Source organism: Eulemur rufifrons, chromosome 24, assembly GCF_041146395.1.
Source record: "Eulemur rufifrons isolate Redbay chromosome 24, OSU_ERuf_1, whole genome shotgun sequence".
NCBI classification, from domain to species: Eukaryota; Metazoa; Chordata; class Mammalia; order Primates; family Lemuridae; genus Eulemur; species Eulemur rufifrons.
In genome coordinates, this window is record NC_091006.1 from 11,473,002 (window position 1) to 11,497,939 (window position 24,938).

The 24,938-nt window shown below is 43.8% G+C and overlaps 1 protein-coding gene across 3 annotated transcripts in view; it reads left to right on the forward strand.

Annotated features, from left to right (window-relative positions):
* SAE1 (SUMO1 activating enzyme subunit 1) overlaps positions 1-24,938 on the forward strand; it is a 68,639-nt gene continuing 43,701 nt past the window's right edge. For all 3 annotated transcript variants that reach the window (XM_069457028.1, XM_069457030.1, XM_069457029.1), the window contains exons 1-5: positions 1-159; positions 13,150-13,261; positions 19,529-19,702; positions 21,767-21,909; positions 23,865-23,964. In XM_069457028.1, the coding sequence (XP_069313129.1) occupies positions 62-159; positions 13,150-13,261; positions 19,529-19,702; positions 21,767-21,909; positions 23,865-23,964 (627 nt within the window). In that variant the 5' untranslated portion in view covers positions 1-61. The remainder of the gene's footprint in view (positions 160-13,149; positions 13,262-19,528; positions 19,703-21,766; positions 21,910-23,864; positions 23,965-24,938) is intronic.

Sequence of the window (24,938 nt, forward strand, 5' to 3'; positions counted from 1 at the left end):
CGCGGCGCCGGCGAGCCGTTGGCGAGAGCGGGACGGAGAGGAGACAGCGAGAGCCGGCGCCATGGTGGAGAAGGAGGAGGCCGGCGGCGGCATCAGCGAGGAGGAGGCGGCGCAGTATGACCGGCAGATCCGCCTGTGGGGATTGGAGGCCCAGAAACGGTCAGGGCCGGTGCGGATTGCGGCGCCGAGGGTCTGGAGGGGGCGTATAGTCTGAGGCGTTTCGCGGCCCCGAGGGAGTGGGAAGGTCTGATTTGAAGAGAGAAGGCGGGAATTAATGTGCCCGGGGATCGTAGCGCTCTTTGGAGGACGGGAGGGGTTGATTGTGTATGTTTCTGGAAGGTATGGGCAGTGGGGACGCCCCAGGAAGGTGGGAGGGCCGTTCCGAGGGATTGGAGGCCTCTGACTCCGGCGAGGGGAAGTCCTGAGGCAGGAGGAGGATTCAAACTTAGGGAATCGGACGCCCAAAAGTGGTGTTGGTGGGGTTTAGGTCGCGGGTGCGGGTTAGGAAATAAGGAGCCAGAGATACACGGAGAGGGTGAAGGAGGGGCGTAGTTCATTCATTCACGTGTAATGGGAACCTGTTGTGCGCAGGGTGCGGGGGAGCCTGGCCAAGGCCAGTCTGAAGGAATGCGGGTTTTGAGTTCTGGAGCAGGTTACCTCAGATGGGAATCTTGAGGGGCTCAGAGGGTCTGCGGTGAGGCTGCAAGTAACAGAAAAGGTTGCTGCGTCTAGGGGTTGGGGGTGTGTCCGGCAGACATAGGTTGAGCATTGCGGAGTAGGTGGGGTATTGAGTACTTAGTTATCTGAGGGGATGAGGTCCCTGAAAGAGGTGATCAATTGGATCAAATAATTATTTAGCATCTAGCACAGGCATTGTTCTGGGCACTGAGCGTTTGTCAGTGAACCAAACAGGCTTCTTCCCCATGTGGCGCTTACATTCTGATGGGGAAAGACAACAAACCTAAATAATATGTGAGCTAATACAAGTGCTAGGGAGAAAAATAGAGCAAAAATATTGATTGGTCAATAAAGGATGGTGAAGTGGGAGAGCTATGGTCACAGGGTGGCCAGGGAAGACCCCTGAAGAGGTAACACTGAGCCTCAGACCTGTCTGAAGGGAAAGAGCCACGTGGCTGTCTGGAAGATCTTTCCTAGCAAAGTGAACAGCAAGTGCAAACTCCCAGAGGCCCGGGCATGCTTGGCAAATTAGAGAAATAGGGTGGCTGGAACCTAGTGAATTGAGGAATAGCTTTTGTTCCCAGTGTGCTAGGAAACCCACTGAAGGGTTTTGAGCTTCGGAGTAACAAAATCTGGTTGCATTTAGAAGGGTCACTCTTGCTGTGTGGAGAATAGGTTCAAGTGGGCACAATTGGACATAAAGATTCCAGTTAGACTGTTGCAATAATCCATTTGAGACAGAATAGTGGCTTGAAACTCTAGAGAAGGGGTCAAATATGTATATTCTGAATATGTTTTGAAGGTAGAGGGAACAGGATTTACCAAAGGATTCAATGTGAGGTTTGAGAGGTGGAAGTCGAGGATGACTCCAGTGTTTTTGGCCTGAGCAGCTGGAATGATGGAATTGCCATTTACTGAGATGGGTAGGCTGGGTGGGGTCAGAAGAACCAGTTCTCTTTTGGACTTAGTTTTAGATGTTTTTTATACATCTAAGTAGAAATAAGTGAGTGGTTGAGTTCAGAGGTGAGGTCTGGGTGACGGGAGGGTTCTGTGATGTGAATGCAGAGTATAGAATCGGGAGAATTTAGTGTGAGGGTGTGAGGGCTTTCAGAAGTTTTTGGTGAGAGAGAGAGTGAGTGTGTGGGGGTGGGATGGGAGTTACCTCAGGCTTATTTCACGTGTGTGGGGTCTTCAGGGGCGGGGGTATGTCATCATGAGACATTAACATCACTGGTCAGAGGACTGAAGGCACCTGAAGTGGAAGATTGGGAATTAAATGATGAGAATGTGCCTCAAGACCGGTAGGCTTGATTGATTTCGGAGATCCCTATTTTCTGGATCGAGTGGAAAGGGGACTTGGGAGTTGGAGGAAGGAGACTTCGAGGGCATAGAAACCTTCTGGTGTTAGGAGACCCTAACGGGTTGGGGAGGGGACCCTAAGTGTAGTAGAGTCCTAAGTGTACAGGGAGTTGGAGATAGCAGGTAGTTTTGTTTGAGCAGGGGCGGAGTTGGTGAGGATTAAACTGGAATGTAGTGAGGGAATTTTCAGAGGGGTGGGAATGATTTATCTGAGGAGCAATAAAGAATGGATGGGGGCACCTGAGTGGGAGATGACCTAAGGGACACAAATCAAGGTCAGGATATCGAATTCTTGGGAGGCAGGAGTTATCCTGAGGGAGTGGAGCTGTGCTGAATTTTGTGGAGAATCTGAAAAGGGTTGGCTGAGGGTCTTGGAAAGGAGGGAAGAGGTTATCTGTAATTTGTAATTTCTGCATTTGTAGACAGTCTTAGAGAGTTTATTAAAGTGTTCTCATGTCCGTTTTCAACTGAATCTCATAGCAGCTCTCTGGAGTAGGAAGGGCAGTGATTTCCTTCCCAAACTGACTTGCCTCTAAGGGGGTTCTAGGTGGTATAGGAGAACTCTGGGGCTGGGATTTCTTTGTGAAATGGAAGCCCTGGGAAAGGGCAGACTGACAAGATGTACCGAATGTGGGACATTTTATAAGATAACTGCCCTGTTTCTTTTCCAGGTGTCTGTCATGGAAAAGACAAGTGAAAGGACTGTTGTAGATTAAAAAAGAGTACAGAGGCGTAGCCAAGTGTGTATGAACCTTGGTTAGATCCTGTTTCAAAAAGAGAACTATAAACAACATTTAAACACTTAAAGCCGGGTGTGGTGGCTCATGCCTATAATCCCAGCACTTTGGGAGACTCGAGGTGGAAGGATCACTTGGGAGTTCCAGACCAGCCTGGGCAACATAGGGAGACCCCGTGCCTACTTACTAACTAACTAAATACATACATACAGACATACAATCTTTTAGACAATATGGGAAATTTGAGTATTTGGTCCTGTTTACACTTTGGGGAATTATTTTCTAGATGTGAAAATGGTATGGTTGTGAAGGAGAATATCCTACTTTTGGAGATGCCAAAGGTGTAAAGTGTCATGATGTATTTATGGAGGTGTATGGATGAAGTCAATAGGGCAGAATGTTAATTCTTTCCGCTTTTCTGTGCATTTGAGAATTTTTATGGTGAGAAGTTGGGGGAAAATGTCTCCTCCTCTCTTAAGACCTGGAGATTTCGGTTTCTGATTTCTAGCTTCTCTTGACAAATAGAAAGGCCAGACGTCCTACGTTGGTTGGAGCTAAGTAGAGATTGCCTCTTTTACACAGGACAGGTTTGTCATTGGCTCCATCAGTGAAGCTTTACTCTTCCAATGTATCTGCCTGGCCCTTGTAAGCATGTAAGTTTGCATGTCTTGCCATGGTGCGTAGCCCATTTTATGGCTGAGGTTCAAGAAAGGAAACCGACATTCCCAAGATCACATACCAACTAAATGGAAGAATTAGGACTTGAGTCTAAGTGTCTAACTTCAGGTTCACTGCTATTTCTTTGACAGCTCATTTTCTACAATAGAGGTAGCCTGGCTGCTGTGTATGTTCTCAGAATGTGTGCTCCAGCAGTTTTTGCACTGCCTGTCACACTGCATGTCTAAGTTTTCTTCTTGCGTGCAGCAGCATTTTATCCCGTATCTAAAAATGAGGAAGGGAGTGTGACTGGAAAGAGGGAGGTGGATTGTAAGCATCATGCTGGCAAAGCATGTTATAAATGTTTATTTTTGGTTTTTTTGTTTTCTTTTTTTTTCTTCTTTTTCCAGCATTCACCCTATGTGAAATAAATGTTTGTTTTTGAAGATGGGGTCTTGCTGTGTTGCCCGGGATAGAGTGCAGGGGGTGATTATAGCTCACTACAACCTCACACTCCTGGGCTCAAGCAATCCTCCTGCCTCAACCTCCCAAGTAGCTGGGACTACAGGTACATGCCACCACACCCAGCTAATTTTTCAATTTTTTGTAGAGACTAAGTCTTGCTTTTGGCTGGTCTCGAACTCCTGAGAGCAAATGATCCTCCTGCCTTGGCCTCCTAGAGTGCTAGGATTACAGGCGTGAGCCACTGCGCCTGGCCAACTTCCCCATTTTCAAATATTATACTCATTACCCATTACTGCTGCTATTCAAAAGAACTTCTGTTGGTTTCATAGGCCATATGTTTTTCATAAAAGAGATTGAGCGTGTATGTACTGTGTACTAGATAGAGGCCAATCCTGGTTGTTTCCTATAAGGACAACTTTATTGTGATTAACAGCTGAGTTTGTATCTCAGCTCCAAAACTTTCTAGTTATTTAAACTTGGATACATTTAACTTCTCTGTGGTTCAGTTTTTTCATTTATCAAATGGAAATAGTAGAATTTACCTTATAAGATTGTTGAGAAGTAAATGAGATAATGCATGGATCGTGTCTACACACAGAAAGCACCAGTAAATTACAGCTACAATTATTTGACAAGAATAAATCACCAGCAACAAAAGGGAAGGTACATAGGAAGTAGGTTGAGAAAAATAAAGCAAAAGTAAAGCAAGAGTCAGCGGGAGAGTAATTGAACCATTTAAGTTCCCAAGGTTTTTAGAAAACTGTCTTTTTGTGTGTGTGGCAAGGTCTCACTATGTTGCCTGGGCTAGAGTAGAGTGCAGTGGCATCATAGTTCACTGCAACCTCAAACTCATGGGCTCAAGTGATCCTCCTATCTCAGCCTTCACAGTAGGCGGGACTGCAGGCAGGCATCACCAAGCTTGGCTAATTTTTTAAATTTTTTTTTTTTTTTTTTTTTTTGAGACAGAGTCTCACTCTGTTGCCCGGGCTAGAGTGAGTGCCGTGGCGTCAGCCTAGCTCACAGCAACCTCAAACTCCTGGGCTCAAGCGATCCTCCTGCCTCAGCCTCCCGAGTAGCTGGGACTACAGGCATGCACCACTATGCCCGGCTAATTTTTTTTTCTATATATATTTTTGGCTGTCCATATAATTTCTTTCTATTTTTAGTAGAGATGGGGTCTCGCTCAGGCTGGTCTCGAACTCCTGAGCTCAAACGATCTGCCCACCTTGGCCTCCCAGAGTGCTAGGATTACAGGCACGAGCCACCGCGCCCGGCCTAATTTTTTAAATTTTTTGTAGAGGGGGTCTTGCTATGTTGCTAAGGCTGGTCTCGAACTGAACTTATGGGCTCAAGCGATCCTCCTGCCTTGGTCTCCCAAAGTCCTAGGATTACAGGTGTATGCCATTACTCCCAGCCAAAAACTGTCCTTTTTAATGAAAGCCAAATTTCCATTTTGTAACCTAAACTATTTCTTTTTTATTTGAGGGTCTTAAGAATACAGCATAGTGGTTTATGTTATGGCCTCTGAAGTTAGATCAGCTATTCATTTAACCTTTCAGATTTCCTCATCAGTAAATGACATGATAATACCTAGCCACTCAGTTTGTTGTGAGGATTGTGTATTACTGTATTTGCATGGCAGCATGAGCTGAAATATAATAAATCTCTCTAAAGTGCTGATAAGTGATTAGCAAACTCTCTTTGAACCAAGACTTCTAGTAAAGAGAAGTCGGAGAGAAGTTGGAGTCTTAGGAAGTGCAGTTTATTTTGTTCATATAGAGCTTATGTGACAAGCACTTCTGTAAGTGCTTTGCAAACATTTATTTGTTTAATTTTTGTAACAACCCTGAGAGTTGGATACCACTGTCATTCCTAAGGTGGCACAGTGGCAGAGTGCACACTGAAGAGGAGAAGGTGATGATCATGCTAACACTGTCTGATGGTTGCTTTTAAGTATGTGAGGCTCAGGTGTGGTCGAGAAACAGGGAGGTGAAGAAGCCAGGAATTGTAGCCTTCCCTGGAGGGGAGGGAGTGTGTACTTAAGCCTAGAAGTCTGAAATCTGTTTCATTGTGCTAAAATCAAGGTGTCAGCAGGGCCAGACTCCCTGTGGAGGCTCTAGAGGAGAATGTTTGCTTTACTTTTCTAGTATCTAGAGGCCACCTGCATTTCTTGGCTGGTGTCCCCTTCCGCCTCCAAAGCCAGCAGCACAACATCTTCAAATCCATCTGACGATGACTTCTGCTTCTGTCATCACAGGTCCTTCTCTTGACTCTGACCCTTCTGCCTCCCTCTTTTTTTTTTTTTTTTTAAGAGATTAGATCTTGCTGTGTTGCCCAGTCTGGCCTCAGACTCCTTGGCTCAAACGATCCTCCTCAGCCTCCTGAGTAGCTAGGAGTACAGGTGTGTGCCACCTCGCGTGACTTTTGCCTCATTTTTTTAAGGACCCTTGTGATTACATTGGACCTATCCGGATAATGTAATCTCCCTATCTCAAGATCCTTAATTTAATCATAATCTGTGAAGTCCCTTTTGCCATGTAAGGTAACATTCATAGGTCACAGAGGTTAGGGTTTGGACATCTTGGTGGGGGGGGGTCATTATTCTATCCTACTCAGTTTCCTTCCTGTAGAACAGGAATATAGTAATAGTATGATACATACCTTGTAGAGTTAGTAGAGCTAATTTAGAACAGTGCTTGGCATGCAGTAACTGTTTAACGAATGTTTATTACTATCATTGTCTCATTCTTTTTAATGGCTGCCTAGTTTTCCGTGGTATATGTGCACCAGAGCAGCAGTGTTGCATCAGAGCCCATCGTCTTAATCACTCTACCTTATTGTTGCCCCTACCTGCTAGCCAATTTCTGGCCACTTTCTAGCTGTGTAACCTTGGGAAAGCTAGTTTAACCTCTTTCTGCCTGTTTTCTCAGCTGCAAAATAGGGATAACAAGGTACCAGCTCATAAGATTGTCATGAGTGGCCGGGCGCGGTGGCTCACGCCTGTAATCCTAGCACTCTGGGAGGCCGAGGCGGGTGGATTGCTCAAGGTCAGGAGTTCGAGACCAGCCTGAGCGAGACCCCGTCTCTACTAAAAATAGAAAGACATTATATGGACAACTAAAAATCTATATAGAAAAAATTAGCCGGGCATAGTGGCGCATGCCTGTAGTCCCAGCTACTCGGGAGGCTGAGGCAGTAGGATCGCTTAAGCCGAGGAGTCTGAGGTTGCTGTGAGCTAAGCTGACGCCACGGCACTCACTCTAGCCTGGGCAACAGAGTGAGACTCTGTCTCAACAAAAAAAAAAAAAAAAAAAAAAAAAGATTGTCATGAGAATTAAATGACATGATACATGTAAAGAGCTTAGAACAGTGCTTGGTGCATAGTAAGTGTTCAATAAATGCTAGCTATTATTTTATTATGTACCAGATTTTTTTGTTTTTTAGTTTGTTTGTTTGTTTTGAGACAGAGTGTCACTGTGTTGCCCAGGCTAGAGTGCCGTGGCATCAGCCTAGCTCACAGCAACCTCAAACTCCTGGGCTCTAGCGATCCTCCTGCCTCAGCCTCCCAAGTAGCTGGGACTACAGGCATTTGCCACCATGCCCAGCTAATTTTTTCTACATATATTTTTAGTTGTCCAAATAATTTCTTTCTATTTTTAGTAGAGATGGGGTCTTGCTCTTGCTCAGGCTGGTCTCGAACTCCTGACCTTGATCAGTCCTCCTACCTCAGCCTCCCAGAGTGCTAGGATTACAGGCATGAGCCACTGCACCTGGCTGATTTTTTTGTTTTGATTTTTTTTTTTTTTTGAGACAGGGTCCCACTCTAGCCTAGGCTAGAGTGCAGTGGTATTATATAGTTTACTGCAACCTCTAGCTCCTGAGCTTAAGCCATCCTTCTGCCTCAGCCTCCCAAGTAGCTGGGACCACAGGTGCATCCCATCATACCTGGCTAGATTTTGTATTTTTTGTAGAGATGGGGAGGTCTCACTATGTTGCTCAGGTTGGTCTGGAATTCCTGGGTTCAAGTGGTCCTCCCACCTCAACCTCCCAAAGTGCTAGTGTTACAGGTGTGAGCCACCACACCTGGACTATGTACCATATTTATGTAATTCTGCTCATGGACACTTGGGTGACAGTCATAGGTGCTAGAGATACAGTAGTTTCTTCAGTTTACATTTTAATAGAGTGGAAATAAACATATAAACAAGTAGCATAATTCCAGATAAAAGAGGGTGTAGATTAGGTGGCCAGTGTGGACTTCTCTAAGGAGGTGACAATTGAGCTGAGACCTAAAGAATGGGTCATTTGAAATGTTGGGGGAAGAAGCAACTGGAACCACTAATGCCAAGGTCCTAGGGTAGGAGCAAGCATGATATTTTCTAAGAGCAAGGAAGGCTGGCATGGCTGTAGGGAAGTTACCAAGGGAAGAGAACAGGAAGAGATGAGATGAGAATGTATTCAGGACATTTGAGTCCTGGATAAGTTGCTTGCATAGGGAATCATTGAAAAATTTTGAACGGGAGAGTAATATAATCTGATTTACATTTTAAAAGATCTCTCCGAGATGGGGATAGTGGATCGTAGGGGACAAAAATAGAAACAGGGAGAGCTGGTTTATAGCTACTGTAGTCTGTAGGTGAGAAATGATGGTGGCTCATACGAGGGTGGTGGCTGTGCAAATGGAGGGACGTGGGTGGACCACGCTGCTATGAATATATTTGTGCCTAATTTTTGTGCCCACTTGGGTATTTCTGCAGGGTTGATTCCTAGAAGGGGACTTGCTACATCAGAGAGTGTGAATAATAATAGCTGACATTCATTAAGTGCTGACTGTGTGCCAGGTGCTGTTTAAAGCACTTTCATGTAACTAAGCTATAAATAAACTGTAGTCTCAGGGCCACTAGCATAGTTAAGGATTAAAAACATAAACATGATATTCAGTGTTGATGGCAGTTGAATAAAAAAAACTCCAGGATCTGTAGAGCTATGTAGGAATGTAGGTCATGGAGAGGAGATTGGTTGTCAGAACCATTTATATGTCACTATTGCTGGAAGAGTTCAGGGGAGAGAGTGCTCACTTAAGTCTGCCATGATGAGAAAGGCCTTTCTGAGGAAATGGCATTGGAGTTGGGTTTTGAAGTCTGGGGGAAAGGCTTGGCTGGACAGAGAGAGGAAGAGATGGTGCATTTCAGAAGGGTGGAGTGCTGTGATTTAAAATCTGAAGGTGGGAAACCGGAGGCATGTTTGGGAGTAACGTTATCTGAAACTAGTGGGAGGTAAGGCTGGTAGAGTACGATAAAGTAGGATAGAGCCAATACTGATTGATTTTTCTGGCAGTGTTTTTTTTTTTTTTTTTTAAATCAGAATCAAGCACTTGGGAGGCTGAGGAGGGTGGATCGTTTGAGCTCAGGAGTTCGAGACCAGCCTGAGCAAGAGTGAGACCCCGTCTCTACTAAAAATAGAAAGAAATTATATGGACAGCTAAAAATATATAGAAAAAATTAGCCGGGCATGGTGACCTGTAGTCCCAGCTACTCGGGAGGCTGAGGCGGTAGGATTGCTTGAGCCCAGGAGTTTGAGGTTGCTGTGAGCTAGGAGGATGCCATGGCACTCTAGCCCCGGCAACAGAGCAAGACTCTGTCTCAAAAAAAAAAAATCAGAATCAAACCTGTTACTGAGCCCTTTTATAATTAAGGCAATGGAGATTGAAGAGAAGTTGAGTAAGTTCAAGTAACATTTATTGAACATGTTATATGCCAGGTATTATGCTGGGTGCTGTTGCACATACATTTTACTAGGTTGTCGAGGGGATTAAAGTAGTATCCCCATTTTACAGATGAATAAAGTTTAGAGAGCTCGTGTAGTCTTCTAGGTCACCCAGTTGGGAAGCGGCGGAGCCAGAATTCAAATCCAAGTCTTCACACTTAGAAGGAACTAGTGATTGGCAATGCCCATTGCTGAGGGAACATCAAGGAGAACAGAGCCTGAGAAAGTTAGAGGGTTTGGGGAGTAGGAGGCCATGGTAATGTTTGCAGGTACAGATTACCAGAGGAGAGCTGGGCTGTGCTAGCTATCCATGAGCTACTTGAGTAGCCAAACAGGACAAGACCCAGTCACTCAGACTGAAAGAGAATTTGGAAGGTAGAACTCCAGGTGTGGGCCGGGTGTGGTGGCTCACGCCTGTAATCCTAGCACTCTGGGAGGCCGAGGTGGGCGGATCGTTTGAGCTCAGGAGTTCGAGACCAGCCTGAGCAAGAGCGAGACCCCATCTCTACTAAAAATAGAAAGAAATTATATGGACAGCTAAAAATATATATAGAAAAAATTAGCCGGGCATAGTGGTGCATGCCTGTAGTCCCAGCTCCTCGGGAGGCTGAGACAGGAGGATCGCTTGAGCTCAGGAGTTTGAGGTTGCTGTGAGCTAGGCTGACGCCACGGCACTCACTCTAGCCTGGGCAACAGAGTGAGACTCTGTCTCAAAAAAAAAAAAAAAAGAACTCCAGGTGTGGCAGTGACAGGGCCAGGTGAAGGGAGGGCTTGTAGACTATCTGGAACAGCAGAGACCTAGAGTGTGCAGCTAATGCAAGGGTGCTCAACCTTTCTGATGTCAGAGGTTTGATGTGTGCACCATATTCTCTTTGAAAATATTGCTTATTATATATGTGCTGATTTGTGAGGGATTAGAGGTCCTCTGGAAAGTCTATATAGCTTTCCTTCCCCCCTCCACTCTCAGATACAATGCTGTAAGTCTGTGATGAGAGACCTGCTCATTGCTAGCGTGTTATCTACCTTGCTTGCATGTTGTAAGCTCTCTTCCCAATTCTCTCCTTCTAATGAAGTGGAATTGTCACTTTAAAGGCTCATGTCTGCTAACCTGTGACATGGCAATAGAAGGCCCCATAGGAAAAAAGTGATAATGGAGAAGCTGAGACCCAGACACATGCTTTTGAGAGTAGTATTGTCAATACCCACCCTGTCCCAGTTTTACCCTTTGATTGTATCAGCAAAGGAAATCCAAAATCTAGCATTAAGAATCAATACAGTCGCTAGAAAGATTTCAAAGGGGGGGGGGGGCGAGGGAAGAATCAATATAGGATTTTATTTTATTTTATTTCATCATTATTAAAGGTTCCTGGTCTAATTACATGCAAGTGCTGTGACCGTAATAGAATCATTTTTGGAAAAGAGTTTCTGCATATTTTCCATAATACTGATATTTGGAGAAAATCTACTTGTTACATAAATTAATAACAAACTCATTGGCCAGCAGAAGTTGAATTTATGTGAGACTATTCTTAGTTCTTACTAATTGTTTTCAATGTGAATATCATACATTTGCTGCAGAAATATTAATGAGTTTGTTTACAGGATGCTGCCCAACATTCTGATGGGTTGTTTCATGATACATGATATAAAGTCTATATCTCCTTTCTCAAATCTGAAAAACTATGATTCTGAAACACTTCTGGTTCAAGAGATTTTAGATAAGATATAGTAGACCTATTTTTCCTCCTGTTGAGTGAAGTCTTGGGATGGCCCAACCTCTGACTGCCTTTTTTAATTTTTATTTCATTTTTTTAATTTTTATTTTTTGAGACAGAGTCTCATTCTATTGCCCAGGCTAGAGTGCCATGGCAGCATAGCTCACAGCAACCTCAAACTCCTGGGCTCAAGAGATCCTCCTGCCTAAGCCTCCCAAGTAGCTGGGACTACAGGTACGCACCACCACGCCTGGCTAATTTTGTCTATTTTTAGTAGAGATGGGGTCTCACTCTTGCTCAGGCTGGTCTAGAACTCTTGAGCTCAAGCAATCCTACCACCTCGGCCTCCCAGGGTGTTAGGATTACAGGGTTGAGCCACTGTGCCCACTCTGCCTTTTTGTATTTAAAAAAAATTTTTTTAAATTTGCTCTGTCACCTAGGCTGGAGTGCAATGGTGCAATCATATCTCACTGTAACCTCGAATTTCTGGGTTCAAGCAACCCTCCTACCTTGGCCTCTCAAGTAGCTGGGACTACAGGTGCATGCCACATCCAGCTAATTTTCTTCTTTTTAAAAATTTTTTGTAGAACTGGGGCCTCACTATGTTGCCCAGGCTGGTCTCGAACTCCTGAGCTCCTGCGTTTGACTCCTAAAGTGCTGGTATTACAGGCATGAGCCACTGTGGCTGGTCCTGAATGCCTTTTTTAAGCCTCATATTCTGTCGTTTTACAGACTTAGGAAGATCTAAACAATTCCTGTACATATCCTCTTTTCTTGCCACCATGTATTTTGCTTGTGTGTTATAGCTTAAATCCCTCCTCACCACCTCTTCTGCTATCATACTAGTCTGAGCCACCACCATCCTCTCTCCCTTGAGTGACTCCTGCCCCCTAGCTTTCCATCATGCTTAGAAGATAATCCAGAATCCTTCCATTGCCTTCATGATGGGGCCCCTGGTTCTGTCTGTCCTCATTTCCAACTCTTTAGCCTCTCTGTCTCAAATGCTCTGCTCTCAAATATCTGTGTCGTCGTCCTTTATTTCGTTTTGATTTTCGCTCAAATACCACCTCCTCAGAAAGGCTTTTATGATCACTCTGTCTAAAATAGCATCGTCCAACATCCTTGATCCTTATCATGGTTGATTTTTAGCACTTTTTTTTTTTTTTTTTAAAGACAGAGTCTTGCTCTGTTGCCCTGGGTAGAGTGCAGTGGTGTCATTGTAGCTTACTGCAACCTCAAACTCCTGGGCTTGAGTGGTCCTCCTGCCTCAGCCTCCCGAGTACCTGGGAGTACAGGAGTGCAGTGTGCCTCTAGCCTGGCTAATTTTTGTATTTTTAGTAGAGACAGGGTCTTGCTTTTGCGCAGGCTGGTCTTGAACTCCTGAGCTCAAGTGATGCTCCCACGTTGGCCTCCCAGAGTGCTGGGATTATAGGTGTGAGCCACCTCACCTGGCCTTTCAGCACTTTTTGTTGTATTATTTATCTCCGTATTTGTTTAGCTGTCTCCTCCTCTGGGACGGCAGGGACTATGTCTGTCTCACTGCTGTATTTGCACACTAACTTAGAGGGGTGTCTGGCTTAGTAGATACTCAATAAATATTTGTTGAATGAATTGTTCTTTGCAGTATGGATTGGAGCCTGTATAGATTTGAGGCTGTGATGCTTCAGTTTTCACTATAGAAAACCAAAATGATTTCCCTGTTGATTTGTTCTTCTGTGATCCATCAAGCTTCACTGTTCTGTATCATCAGGTTCACAATGTCTGCCTTACAGGTTGCGGGCCTCCCGGGTGCTTCTTGTCGGCATGAAAGGACTTGGGGCTGAAATTGCCAAGAATCTCATCCTGGCAGGAGTGAAAGGACTGACCATGCTGGATCACGAACAGGTGCGATGTTATCACCTCCTCATTCCCCTGCTCCAGCTCCCCTCTTCAGTATGAACAGTACAGATCCTGTGAGTGCCTGCTTGTGCCATCAGGGCTGTGAAAGGAGGGCTAGCATGAATGGAACTGTAGCCTTTGGAGATTGAAGGTGCTGGCGCTGGTTTCGAATTCCAGCTCCACTGCATCTAGCTGGGTGACCTGGAGATTCACATCACCTCGTTGAGCTTGCCTGTCTGTAAAATGGAGTTAGTAACATCTCCCTTGGAGGGTGCTTGTGAGGAGTAGAGAAGTGGTTTTCCATTTGTGTCTAAAAACTACCTGATTAATTGAAAATATAGAGTTCCCGGGAGGCTTTGTTAGGGTGTGGCCTTCATCCCCAGTGATTCTGATTTAGGTCTGAGATGAGGCTCAAGAATATGTACATTGAAAAGGTGTCTCAGGAGATTTTGATGTATATAGTCCACAGATGTTATTTTGAAAAACGGTTTAGAGAGAATGTGTGTGGACTGCATAGCATCGTGCTTGTACATAATAAGCATTTAATACTAATTATCTGACGTAGTGCTGTTTGATTAATAATATGTTAATAGAAGTGCCCAACTCCAGCGTAGCTTTGACTGCCTCATGGTCAAGGTGAAAATAAGTGCTTTCACTACATCCTTATGCCTCAGTGACATTTTAGTTTTCTTTTATAAAAAATTTCAAATGTATATAAAAGTAGAGAGAATAATATTAGTACTTGATACCCATCTGCCTGGCTTCTCCAGATACTGATATTTTGTTGAATTTTTTTTTTTTTTTTTTATTTTAAAAAGACAACTTTCCTGTTGGATTTTTTAATCTCCTTCCTTTTTTTTTTTTTTTTTTTTTTTTTTTTTGACAACGTTTTAAAGCAAATTCCAGAAATCATGGCTTTTCTTGGGGGGTAAAATACTTCAAAGATTGTGATGTCACATTATATTATTTGTATCTTTCATTTTAGGCAATGAACAGGGTTTCTGTCATGAGACTAAGTAACTAGCACACAGTGTAAAGTATAGGCTCTGTGGACAAAAGTGAATGTTAATGAAAGTTTTAAAAGCTCACCTTGTTTCGGGGTTCAGGAGAGAAACAATAACCTGGAATTATTATTATTATTTTTTTTTTTTTGAGACAGAGTCTCGCTCTGTTGCCCGGGCTAGAGTGAGTGCCGTGGCGTCAGCCTTGCTCACAGCAACTTCAAACTCCTGGGCTCAAGCAATCCTACTGCCTCAGCCTCCCGAGTAGCTGGGACTACAGGCGTGTGCCACCATGCCCGGCTAATTTTTTCTATATATATATTTAGCTGTCTATATAATTTCTTTCTATTTTTTTAGTAGAGATGGGGTCTCGCTCTTGCTCAGGCTGGTCTCGAACTCCTGAGCTCAAACGATCCGCCCACCTCGGCCTCCCAGAGTGCTAGGATTACAGGCGTGAGCCACCTCGCCCGGCCCTGGAATTATTTTTTTAAAATTATTACTACAATATCAAGAGGAATGTGGGTTGGCTCACTTAACATCACAGCCATAAGTTGGATTTTGAATAGAATTTAAAAACCTAAGAAGAAAATTCCTGCAAGCAAGCTGCCTGGTTTTTAATGGTCTGGGCACTGACTGCTTTGACATCTCTCCAACCGCAGTGCCCTCTAGAGGCAGGACCACCCCATCTTGGGGAAGAATTTGTGTAGAAGAGGATTAAGAGCAGAGACCTAAGGAAGGATGATGCCTAAGAAGGTCCTTGGTGTGGAAAAATGAAACCATGTGGGGATTGTGACTTCCGCATCTGGTTACATGAACCTGAGAATGGGGGACACTCATATAACAATGAGAGGTGTGGTTTTGACCCCACTTCGGCACAGTGTGATGAGTGCTGCCTAGTGGTAGAGTAAACAGGCTGATTGTCATCCCTCGTCTCTTTCCTGGGCGGTCTTACAGTGCCTTCCACCTGCCTGACACAGTGATTCTCAACCCCAGCTACACTTTAGAATAATCGGTAGGCTTTGTGGCTTTTTTTTTTTTTAAGAGACATGGTCACCCAGACTAGAGGGCAGTGGTGTGATCATAGCTTACTGTAATCTCAAAGTCCTGGGCTGGAGTGATCCTCCTGCATCGGCCTCCCAAGGTTCTAGGATTATAGGCATGAGTCACCACTCCTGGCCCAGGGAGTTAATTAAAAATAAAAGTTCTCAAGGTGAGTCTAATAGCCAGGAAGGGTTGAGAACCACTGGTTTCATATGGCCTGGTCCCCATCAACTTACCCAGCCTGATTTCCATTAGATAAATTTAATGGTTTGTGAACACGCTGTGATTATTCTCCCCTTTGCAATTTATTTGTGCTCTTTCCCTAACTAGGAGCTCCCCAGGGAGGCAGTGCTACAACAGTGCAAAGGCTTTGGAATCATGCAGACTTGGGCTCAAAATCCCAGCTCCTCAAGCTGGAAAAGGGATTTAAACTTCTCAGACTCAGTTTGTTCATCTCTAAAATGAAGATGTTAATGCCTGGCTCTTAGAGCTTTTTATTTGGCTTACATTCAACAAGTATCTGAGAGCACCTACTGGGTACCCTGAAGTCTGCTAGGTCAAGGTTTGTTTCCCATTCTCAAGTTGGTTTATTTATTTATTTTTTTTATTTTTATTTATTTATTTATTTTGAGACAAGGTCTTGCTCTGTGGCCCAGGTTGGAGGGCAGTGACCTGATCATGGCTCACTATATCCTGGAGTTCCTGGGCTCAAGTTATCCTCCTGCCTTAGCCTCCTGAGTAGCTAGGACTGCAGGTATGCACCACCATGGGTGGCTAATTTTTAATTTTTTTGTAGAGACACAGTCTAACTTTGTTGCCCAGGCTATTCTAAAACTCTTGGCCTCAAGCAATCCCCCACCTTGGCTTTCCAAAGTGTTGGGATTATAGGTGTGAGCCACCGCACCTGGCCACAAGTTTTTTTTTTTTTTTTTTTAAGACATTGTGTTTCACTGTGTTGCCCAGACTAGAGTGCATTGGCTATTCATAGGATCTATCGTAGTGCACTGTAGCCTCGAACTCCTGGGCTCACGGGATCCTCCCACTTCAGCCTCTCGAGTAGCTTGGCCTATGGTGTGTACCACTGTGCCTGGCTTCCATTCTCAAGTTTTATTCAGAAACCAGAGCAAGCTACCTGACTCAGGTTGTGGTAGAGAGACACATGAAAGGTTTCCTGGAGTTCCAGTGTGTTCTTAAAGAACAAGGAGGGGTTTATCAAGTTAAGGGGCTATGTTTTAGGCAGGGGACATTAGCAGTGGCCCAAAGGCATCCAGTGGCATGGTAGGAATGGATTATAACAAACAGTTTAGTGTTTTTAGAGTGTGAGACAGAGTGGTGGGGCCAGGTTGCAAGTGAGGTCTAGGTCAGGAGGGCCTGCTAGGAAGCCCCATGGTAAGCTTTTACTTAATCCTCCAAGTGGTGAGGATTCACTGAAGTTTCAAATGAGGGGACGAGCTGACCTGGTTAGCTTTGGACTTTTATCTGTAGTCACTAATTACTGTATAAAGTAGGGTTGGCACAAAATACAGGGCAGAAGACCACTTAGAAAGCTATTGTATTAGTTTTGGTGAGAGGTGAAAGGGGTCTGGGCGATGGCCTTGGTGATAGGGATGACAAGAAGCACATGAAGTGAGAAACATGTTGGGTGGTAGAATAGGTAGGTCTGTGTGGGGGGCTTTAGGAATGCAAGGAATAACTAGAGCAACTGACACGGAACGGCATGGGCACCGTTGTCACAGTTGTCGTTGTATCATCTTGTTTGGTCCTCATGACAACTCTGAAATCTAGGACCTGTTGTCATCTCGGTTCTACATAAAGGAAACTACACAGAGGAAAAGGAAGTAAAGTATTGGTTCGCCCAAGGTCTCCTGGTAGTTAGTGGTGTGGCCGAGACCCAGGCATCTGACTCCAGAGCCCATGCTCTCACCCACCTCACTGTGTGGCTGCTATCAAGGAAATATCAGAGATAGGAAGAGCAGGTTTCTGGCTTGGGTGTTGGTGTGCTCATCAACAGAGACAGCAAGTATGGCAGCCCCTGAAGGGCCTCTGGGGTATCCTAGAGGAAATGTATGGCAGGCAGTTTGATAAAAGACTCAAATGGATCAGGAGAAATCTGCACCCGTGAGAGTGATTTGAAAAATAACAGGAAATTTTGGTAGAAACTAAAAGAGGCATTGAGTTGGTTTATGGAGCTATACAGAGTGAATGTACAGATGAGTGGTTCTGAGATAGGGACAGCTATACCTAAGAGGGCCCAAAATAGAGACTGGAATGTGTAGCAAGGGTGGAAGAGAGCATAGAAAGGAAGGTGTGATCTGAGGACTGATAATAACAACAACTCACACTGATGGAGTGATTTGTAAGTGCATGTTTTTATTAGCATCTCCATTTTACATGTGACCCCTGTATTCTTGCTCAAGGTCACACAGTAAGAGGTTGAACAAGGATTTGAATGAAAGGTTTGAATCCAGCCTGAATTATTCCAGAGCCCTTGCTGTTAACCATGGTGATGGACAGCCTCTCAGCACATAATGAGACCCTGAGGAAGCAGGATGATGGGTCAGGGATACTGGTAGAGGGTCTGTCATGGGAAGAGGGCCAGCTCGTTTTCTGGGAGGCAGGAAAGTGAGATAGAGTGTGTGCTGTGGGTAGTTGGTAGGAGATGAGGGGAGATGATTTCTGTTGAACTAGTCTTGGTGAAGGGGCTAGGTCGTTTGCAGAGTTTAATGGTTAACTTAGATGTTTGATGTGTGAAGAAGTGTTTTGTGAGCAGTATGGACTCTGTAATCCTACTGATGGCTGTTAGGGGATTATATTATTCTGTCTTTTGAGGCTCTGCTCTACTGATGTCCGGCCTTAGGGATGAAATCATTTTTCTGCTCTAGCTTCCGCTTATCTCTTCTCCTTTCTGAATTTTAATTGAGTTTAAGAGTTTCTTTTCTTTTTTTTTTTTTTTTAAGGAGACAGTCTTGCTCTGTCACCCAGGCTGGAGTGCAGTGGCATCATCATAGCTCACAGCAACCTCAAACTCTTGGGCTCAAGCAATCCTCCTGCCTCAGCATCCCAAGTAGCTGTGGCTCCAGGTGTGCTGCCATGCCCGGCTAATTTTTCTATTTTTTTTTTTGTAGAAACAGAGTCATGCTCTAGTTCAGGCTGGTTTTGAACTCCTGAGCTCAAGCAATCCTCCCACCTCGGCCTCCTAGAGTGTTAGGATTACAGGTGTGAGCCATGGCGCCTGGCCAAGAGTTCATTTTGTTTTTTTTTGTTTTTTGTTTTTTTTTTTTTTTTTTTGAGACAGAGTCTCGCTCTGTTGCCCGGGCTAGAGTGAGTGCCGTGGCGTCAGTCTAGCTCACAGCAACCTCAGACTCCTGGGCTTAAGCGATCCTACTGCCTCAGCCTCCCGAGTAGCTGGGACTACAGGCATGCGCCACCATGCCCGGCTAATTTTTTTTTTTTTGTATATATATATTTTAGTTGGCCAGATAATTTCTTTCTATTTTTAGTAGAGACGGGGTCTCACTCTTGCTCAGGCTGGTCTCGAACTCCTGACCTCGAGCGATCCACCCGCCTCGGCCTCCCAGAGTGCTAGGATTACAGGCGTGAGCCACCGCGCCCGGCCCAAGAGTTCATTTTGAAGCCAGGCTCAGCAGTGGGTGCCCGTAGTCCCAGGTACTTGGGAGGCTGAGGTGGGAGGATCGCTTGAGGTCAGGAGTTCGAGGCTGCAGTGTGCTGTGATGGAGCCTGTGAATAGCTACTGCACTGCCGGCCTGTGCAATGTACCGAGACCCTGTCTTTAAAAAATTTTTTTAAAAATGTTCATTTCGAGCATTCTTAATTGTGTCTGATTTTTGCACTGATCTGATATGCTGGAATGCTTAGGGTTGGGCACATGGTAGATATTTAGTCAGTTCTTTCCACTGGTAATCAGTGGTTTTGTTAGCAGTTACAAATTTAAGTGGAAGAGGAAAGCATGGACTTCTCTGTTTAGAATGAGTTTTTTTTTGTAAACACAAGGGGGTGCTCTTTAACTGTCAGTGACCAGTAAAAGAAGTTTAATGTCCTATTTTAAAGCCTCAGAAGGAAGGAGAGAGTAGGAACCCTTAGCTAAGCAAATTGCTGCAGGAACAGTAATAAAATTAGATGATGGGTATTTTAGCTATCCTTTAAAACTGAGAGGTTGTCTTTGAGATTCATTTTCCCAAAATATTCAAGAATGAAAAAATATTATTCCTAGGTATCTCCGGAAGATCCTGGAGCTCAGTTCCTGATTCGTACTGGGTCTGTTGGCCGAAATAGGGCTGAAGCCTCTTTGGAGAGAGCCCAGAATCTCAACCCCATGGTGGATGTGAAGGTGGACACTGAGGATATAGAGAAGAAACCTGAGTCATTTTTCACTGAGTTTGATGCTGTAAGTTTCTTAGTATAAAATCTATGGGAATTAAGCAAATTAAGGTATTAGTTATATGTATACCAGGTGCTGCTAGAGCATTCACATCTCAAATTCTAAGCTTTTTCCCAAGTAGATTTATAAGCTGTTTTGTTTTTTAGGCTTAGTATATTGCAGGAATGTGTTGCTAGAGAGGTCCAGTCTGTTGGATCTGCTGAAACTGTTAGCGACTTGCTGTCTGCTGGCTTCTTCTCTGGGCATATGTTCCCCTAGACCAGGTTTCATCTTCGGTGTTTTGTCTTCCTTCCAGAATCTTTGCATAGCTTTAATCCATGTTATTGCAAATGTTTTCTTCCGAAAACTGAACAAGTTGGTGATTAATTTCTGTGGCAGAGGCATTTTTTTGTTAGAAATATCAAACTACAGCTTGTGTTTTGTCTTAAGAAAGAGCACACCTGATCTTGGTCTGTCTATGTCTGTCTGTCTGTTTTGCACAGTCACTTTGACCATGTTGCCATGGATAACTAGACAAAATCACCGTGGTCCTAAGCCAAATGAGGCCTATCCAACCTCACTGGGTTTCTTTGCCAAATCTATACGGAGGTGAAAGGATAAATTCAATTACATGTCAGTGTCTGTGACCTTTCAGACGTAGTTCCCTGTACCTAAAAAAGCTGAACAAATCTTGGATAACTGTGAAATAGTCACAGATGAGTTACTTGTTTTTTAAATGAAAGGCCTCATTACAGGAGAGGTTAGAATTTGGGTTGGGTAGTTTGTTTTTCACACTATTATATTTCATACGTGCATCTGTTCAAATATGTGCTTGGAATGATGGATCATCTGTGCATTTGTCCTGTATTCTTTTTTCCAATCCCTTCTATTTTTTAACTCCAGGTATTGGGACACTTTCCATTTGGACATGTCTCTTCATTTTCTTATCCATAGTAACCACGTTTAGTTTATTCTAGGTGTCTCTTGAACTTGTAGAATTAGAGAAAGGGTTTGTTAAAACTGAAGCATGAGGCCAGTTGATTGTGTAACACATGTGCATGGGGCCAGGATGACTGCCTCATGGGCCGTGTGTGGCGGGTCCTTGTAGGTTTTATAGTTGCTTTTGACTCTACAGGGTTCCATTTGATCAATTGGTTGCTTGTTCACCTGTGGCTTTCTTACCTTTTAGATGTGATTTTTCCTTGGGTGGCTGCATCCTTTGAAACACTAAAGGAACACATTTCTCTGTGAGTGTTATTTCAGTATTCAGGCTGCTAGACAACAGCAAAGAGGGTCTATCAAATGAAAATGTTCTTTTGTTCAGGAGAAAGCATGTGCAATTTGGAAGTTGTCTTTTGACCATGATCAGAAAGCTGCTCCCGGAAAGATGGTATTTTGTGCAGTAGAACTTAGCCATTTCCAATACCTCAACTTACTGGAACACAACCTAGAAGCCCCAGAGCAACACTGATAATTCCACTGAGTGAATCACCAGTTCATTGTCTAAGTCTGAATGGAAGGTCACTTAGTCTGTAACCTTTTCTTTTGTCCTTAAATTCAGATAAAGTTTCACACTGCAATCTGTGGAAAAGTGATCTCAACAGGACTTGTTTATCTTCTTTATCTTAACATATCAATCAAAAGAAAGGAAAAAAAAGCCCTCATATTTAAACATGACCTTTGGGTCAATTAAAAAAACTGGTTTTGCTTCTCACAATAGTTTATTTGGATTTTAATAGATTTAATAGTTTAGAAATAATTGCTAAATTTTTTATCCATGCAAATTATGAAATATGTGTATGTTCATGCATTAGGGGAAATGAATGTATTCGAATGGCTTTTACTTTCTAGCTAAAGACATTTTATTTTGGTTGCATAAAGTGATGATCTCATAATTTACATTTTCTACACACTGAAACCTACAACATTTCTTTTGTCTTCTAACCATAGGACCCAAAGAACCTGTTGTACCAGTTTGAAACGGGCTTTAAACATGCCCAGAGAGACTGTTCATTAAGATTTATTTAGACATCAGGGCAGTGATTCACAGTTCGCAAAACTCACACCCAGCCAATTTCTTTCTTTCTGCAGGTGTGTCTGACTTGCTGTTCCAGGGATATCATAGTTAAAATTGACCAGATCTGTCACAAAAATAGCATCAAATTCTTTACAGGAGATGTTTTTGGCTACCATGGATACACATTTGCCAATCTTGGAGAGCATGAGTTTGTAGAGTAAGTGCTGGGAGAGAAGGGGAGAACATAACATTTTCAAAATTTAGTTTTATTTCTGGTAGGAAAAGGAAAGTATTTTACTATAATACTTAGAACATTCTGAAACTGAGTCATTAACAACTTACTGAATACAATGGATTGTGAGTTCAGAACTGTAGGAGATACAGCCCTCCAAAATGATGGTCTAATCTAAAGAGTAAAGCAAGCAAAGTTCTACAGCAGTCAGAGTATACCACCTGGGTATGTATTTGGTCAATCTGGACTTCAGGTGGTGAAGTCATATTTTCTGCATAGAGAAGGCTTGCTTGGATTGTAAGCTTGGTCTTGTATGTACTCAGGTTGAGAGATAGTAAAATGAATACAAAATAGTTAGATGGGTAACTCTGTAGGCACATTTAGTCAAAGTCTACCTTGTAAAAGCACCAAGATCCAGAGACTGCTCTGGTGGAACAAAAAGACCGTATCCTCTCATTTTGAACACTGAGGCTGCAGACGTTGGTAGTCCTCACATGATGGGACCTGCAGTGTTTTGAATTTGTAGTTTTAGATGAAAGATGGCAGGTGATACAGTATTATAAAGCTATATGAGTTGATTTTTTTGGCTGCAATTTCTGGCCCCTCCCCGCCAATTTGCTAATGAGAGACTGAGAGAGGCCCTGTGTGGTGGGGTGGAGCTTCCTATCAAGAGACTAAAAACTGCTCTTTTGTTCAGCCTCTCAGGCAAGTCACTGAAATTTCTCTGGTCTGCAGGTTTCTTGCCTGTAAAATTGAGATGGGGAAAGGGCAGACATGTTCCAGATATCTCCTAACTCTAGTGTTTTATGGCTATAGGAAAATCTAGTCCTTTTGGGCACATTACAAATGGATAAAGAAGTCAACAGTAATAGAAAGCAGGCCAGATTATTATTATTAGTATTATTATTTGAGGTAGTGTCTCTATTGCCCAGGATAGAAGTACAGTGGCATGATCATAGCTCACTGCAACCTCACACTCCTGGGCTCAAGTGATCCTCCTGCCTCAGCTTCCCGAGTAGCTGGGACTACAGGCGTGCACCAAGACGCCTGGCTAATTTTTCTATTTTTAGTAGAGATGGGGGGGGTCTCACTCTTGCTCAGGCTGGTCTCAAACTCCTGACCTCAAATGACCCTCCGGCCTTGACCTCCCAGAGTCCTAAGATTACAGGCATGAGCCACTGTGCCTGGCCCCATCCAGATTATTTTATTTTATTTTATTTATTTAGTTTTTTGAGACAGAGTCTCACTCTATTGCCCGGGCTAGAGTGCCGTGGCATCAGCATAGCTCACAGCAGCCTCAAACTCCTGGGCTTAAGCGATCCTCCTGGCTCAGCCTCCCGAGTAGCTGGGACTACAGGCATGTGCCACCACGCCCGGCTGATTTTTTCTGTATATATTTTTAGTTGTCCATATATTTATGTCTATTTTTAGTGTCTATTTTTAGTGGAGACGGGGTCTCGCTCTTGCTCAGGCTGGTCTCGAACTCCTGAGCTCAAACAATCCACCCGCCTCGGCTTCCCAGAGTGCTAGGATTATAGGCGTGAGCCACTGCGCCCGGCCAAGGCCAGATAATTTTAACATGAGCTCCCCACACCAGAGGAGAGGAGCTGAATTGGGCTGTTTATTTCATGATTCAGATAGAATGTCTCCAAAGTAATCACTTTTGTTTAGTGAGAGCTTCTATGTCCTGTGTAATGTGCTGAGCAGTACATATTACTGTATTTCTCCTCTTACAGTAATCCTATCAGCAATTGGTATTCCCACAGAGTGGCTAACTGACTTATCAGGTTATCAGTGGCAGAGCTGGGATTTGAACCCAGATCTGTCTGACTTGAAAGCTTTTACCCTCAACCACTGTCTGTAAGCTAGTGATACTCATTTTATTCTAATGGCATGATTCACAGGGTAGAACTTGATTTCCTTTCCTTATCACCCTCTAGGGAGAAAACCAAAGTTGCCAAAGTTAGCCAAGGAGTAGAAGATGGACCTGATACCAAGAGAACAAAACTTGATTCTTCTGAGACAACTATGGTCAAAAAGGTATGTGTAATGGCAGGGAGGGCAGAGGTCAGAAACCCTGGGACCTTATAGGGGATGGGCAATTACAATTGCAAATGAGAGAAGTGAGCTCTGTAGAGTAGCCTGGAAAGGAGGGGCTGGTGCTTGTCCCATCTAAAGAGAGGCTGCCCCTGCCTAGTGCCAGCCATCTGTTGCCATGAGGGAATGTGGGCCCAGTGATTCCAGATATCATTTTTTTGAGAGAATCAGAAATGCAGATTTTTGTATGCTCTGTCTCAAACTTTTACATACTGACAACCTACTCAAATTGATTTGAATGCTGTTCTGGTCAACACTGTGGATGCCAAACAACATGCTCAGAGGACTTATTTGGTTTGTAGGCCACCAATTTTGAACACTGGTATATGGAATAGTATCAGAAAGACTGGTTTTGAGCAGAAGCCATTACTTTTGTACAGATTTTTAATCTAGATTGACAATTTAGTAAAGTCCTAAGTGGGCAGGAGCCAGTTTAAACTTTAATTGCTAATTGTTTTGCCTGTTTAAAAAAAGTTTTGCCTTTTTTTCTTTTTCACCCAACAACCTTTAATAAGAAAAGCTTTCAGTGTTGACAGATGTTATCAGGTATGTTTTGTTTGTTTGTTTGAGACAGGGTCTCCCTCTATATAGCCCAGGCTTGAGTGCAGTGGCATGATCATAGCTCACTGCAGCCTCGAACTACTGACCTGAAGCCATCTTCCTATCCTAGCCTCCCAAAGTGCTATGATTATAGGAATGAGCCACCACGCCCAATCAGGGGTGTGTGTGTGTGTGTGTGTGTTACACACACACTATTATATATGTATATTTTTTGAGACAAGGTGTGGCTCTGTTGCCCAGGCTAGAGTGCAGTGATGTCATCATAGCTCACTACAACCTCATACTCCTGGGCTCAAGCAATCCTCCTGCCTCAGCCTCCCTAGTAACTGGGACTACGGGTGCATGCCACCTTGCCC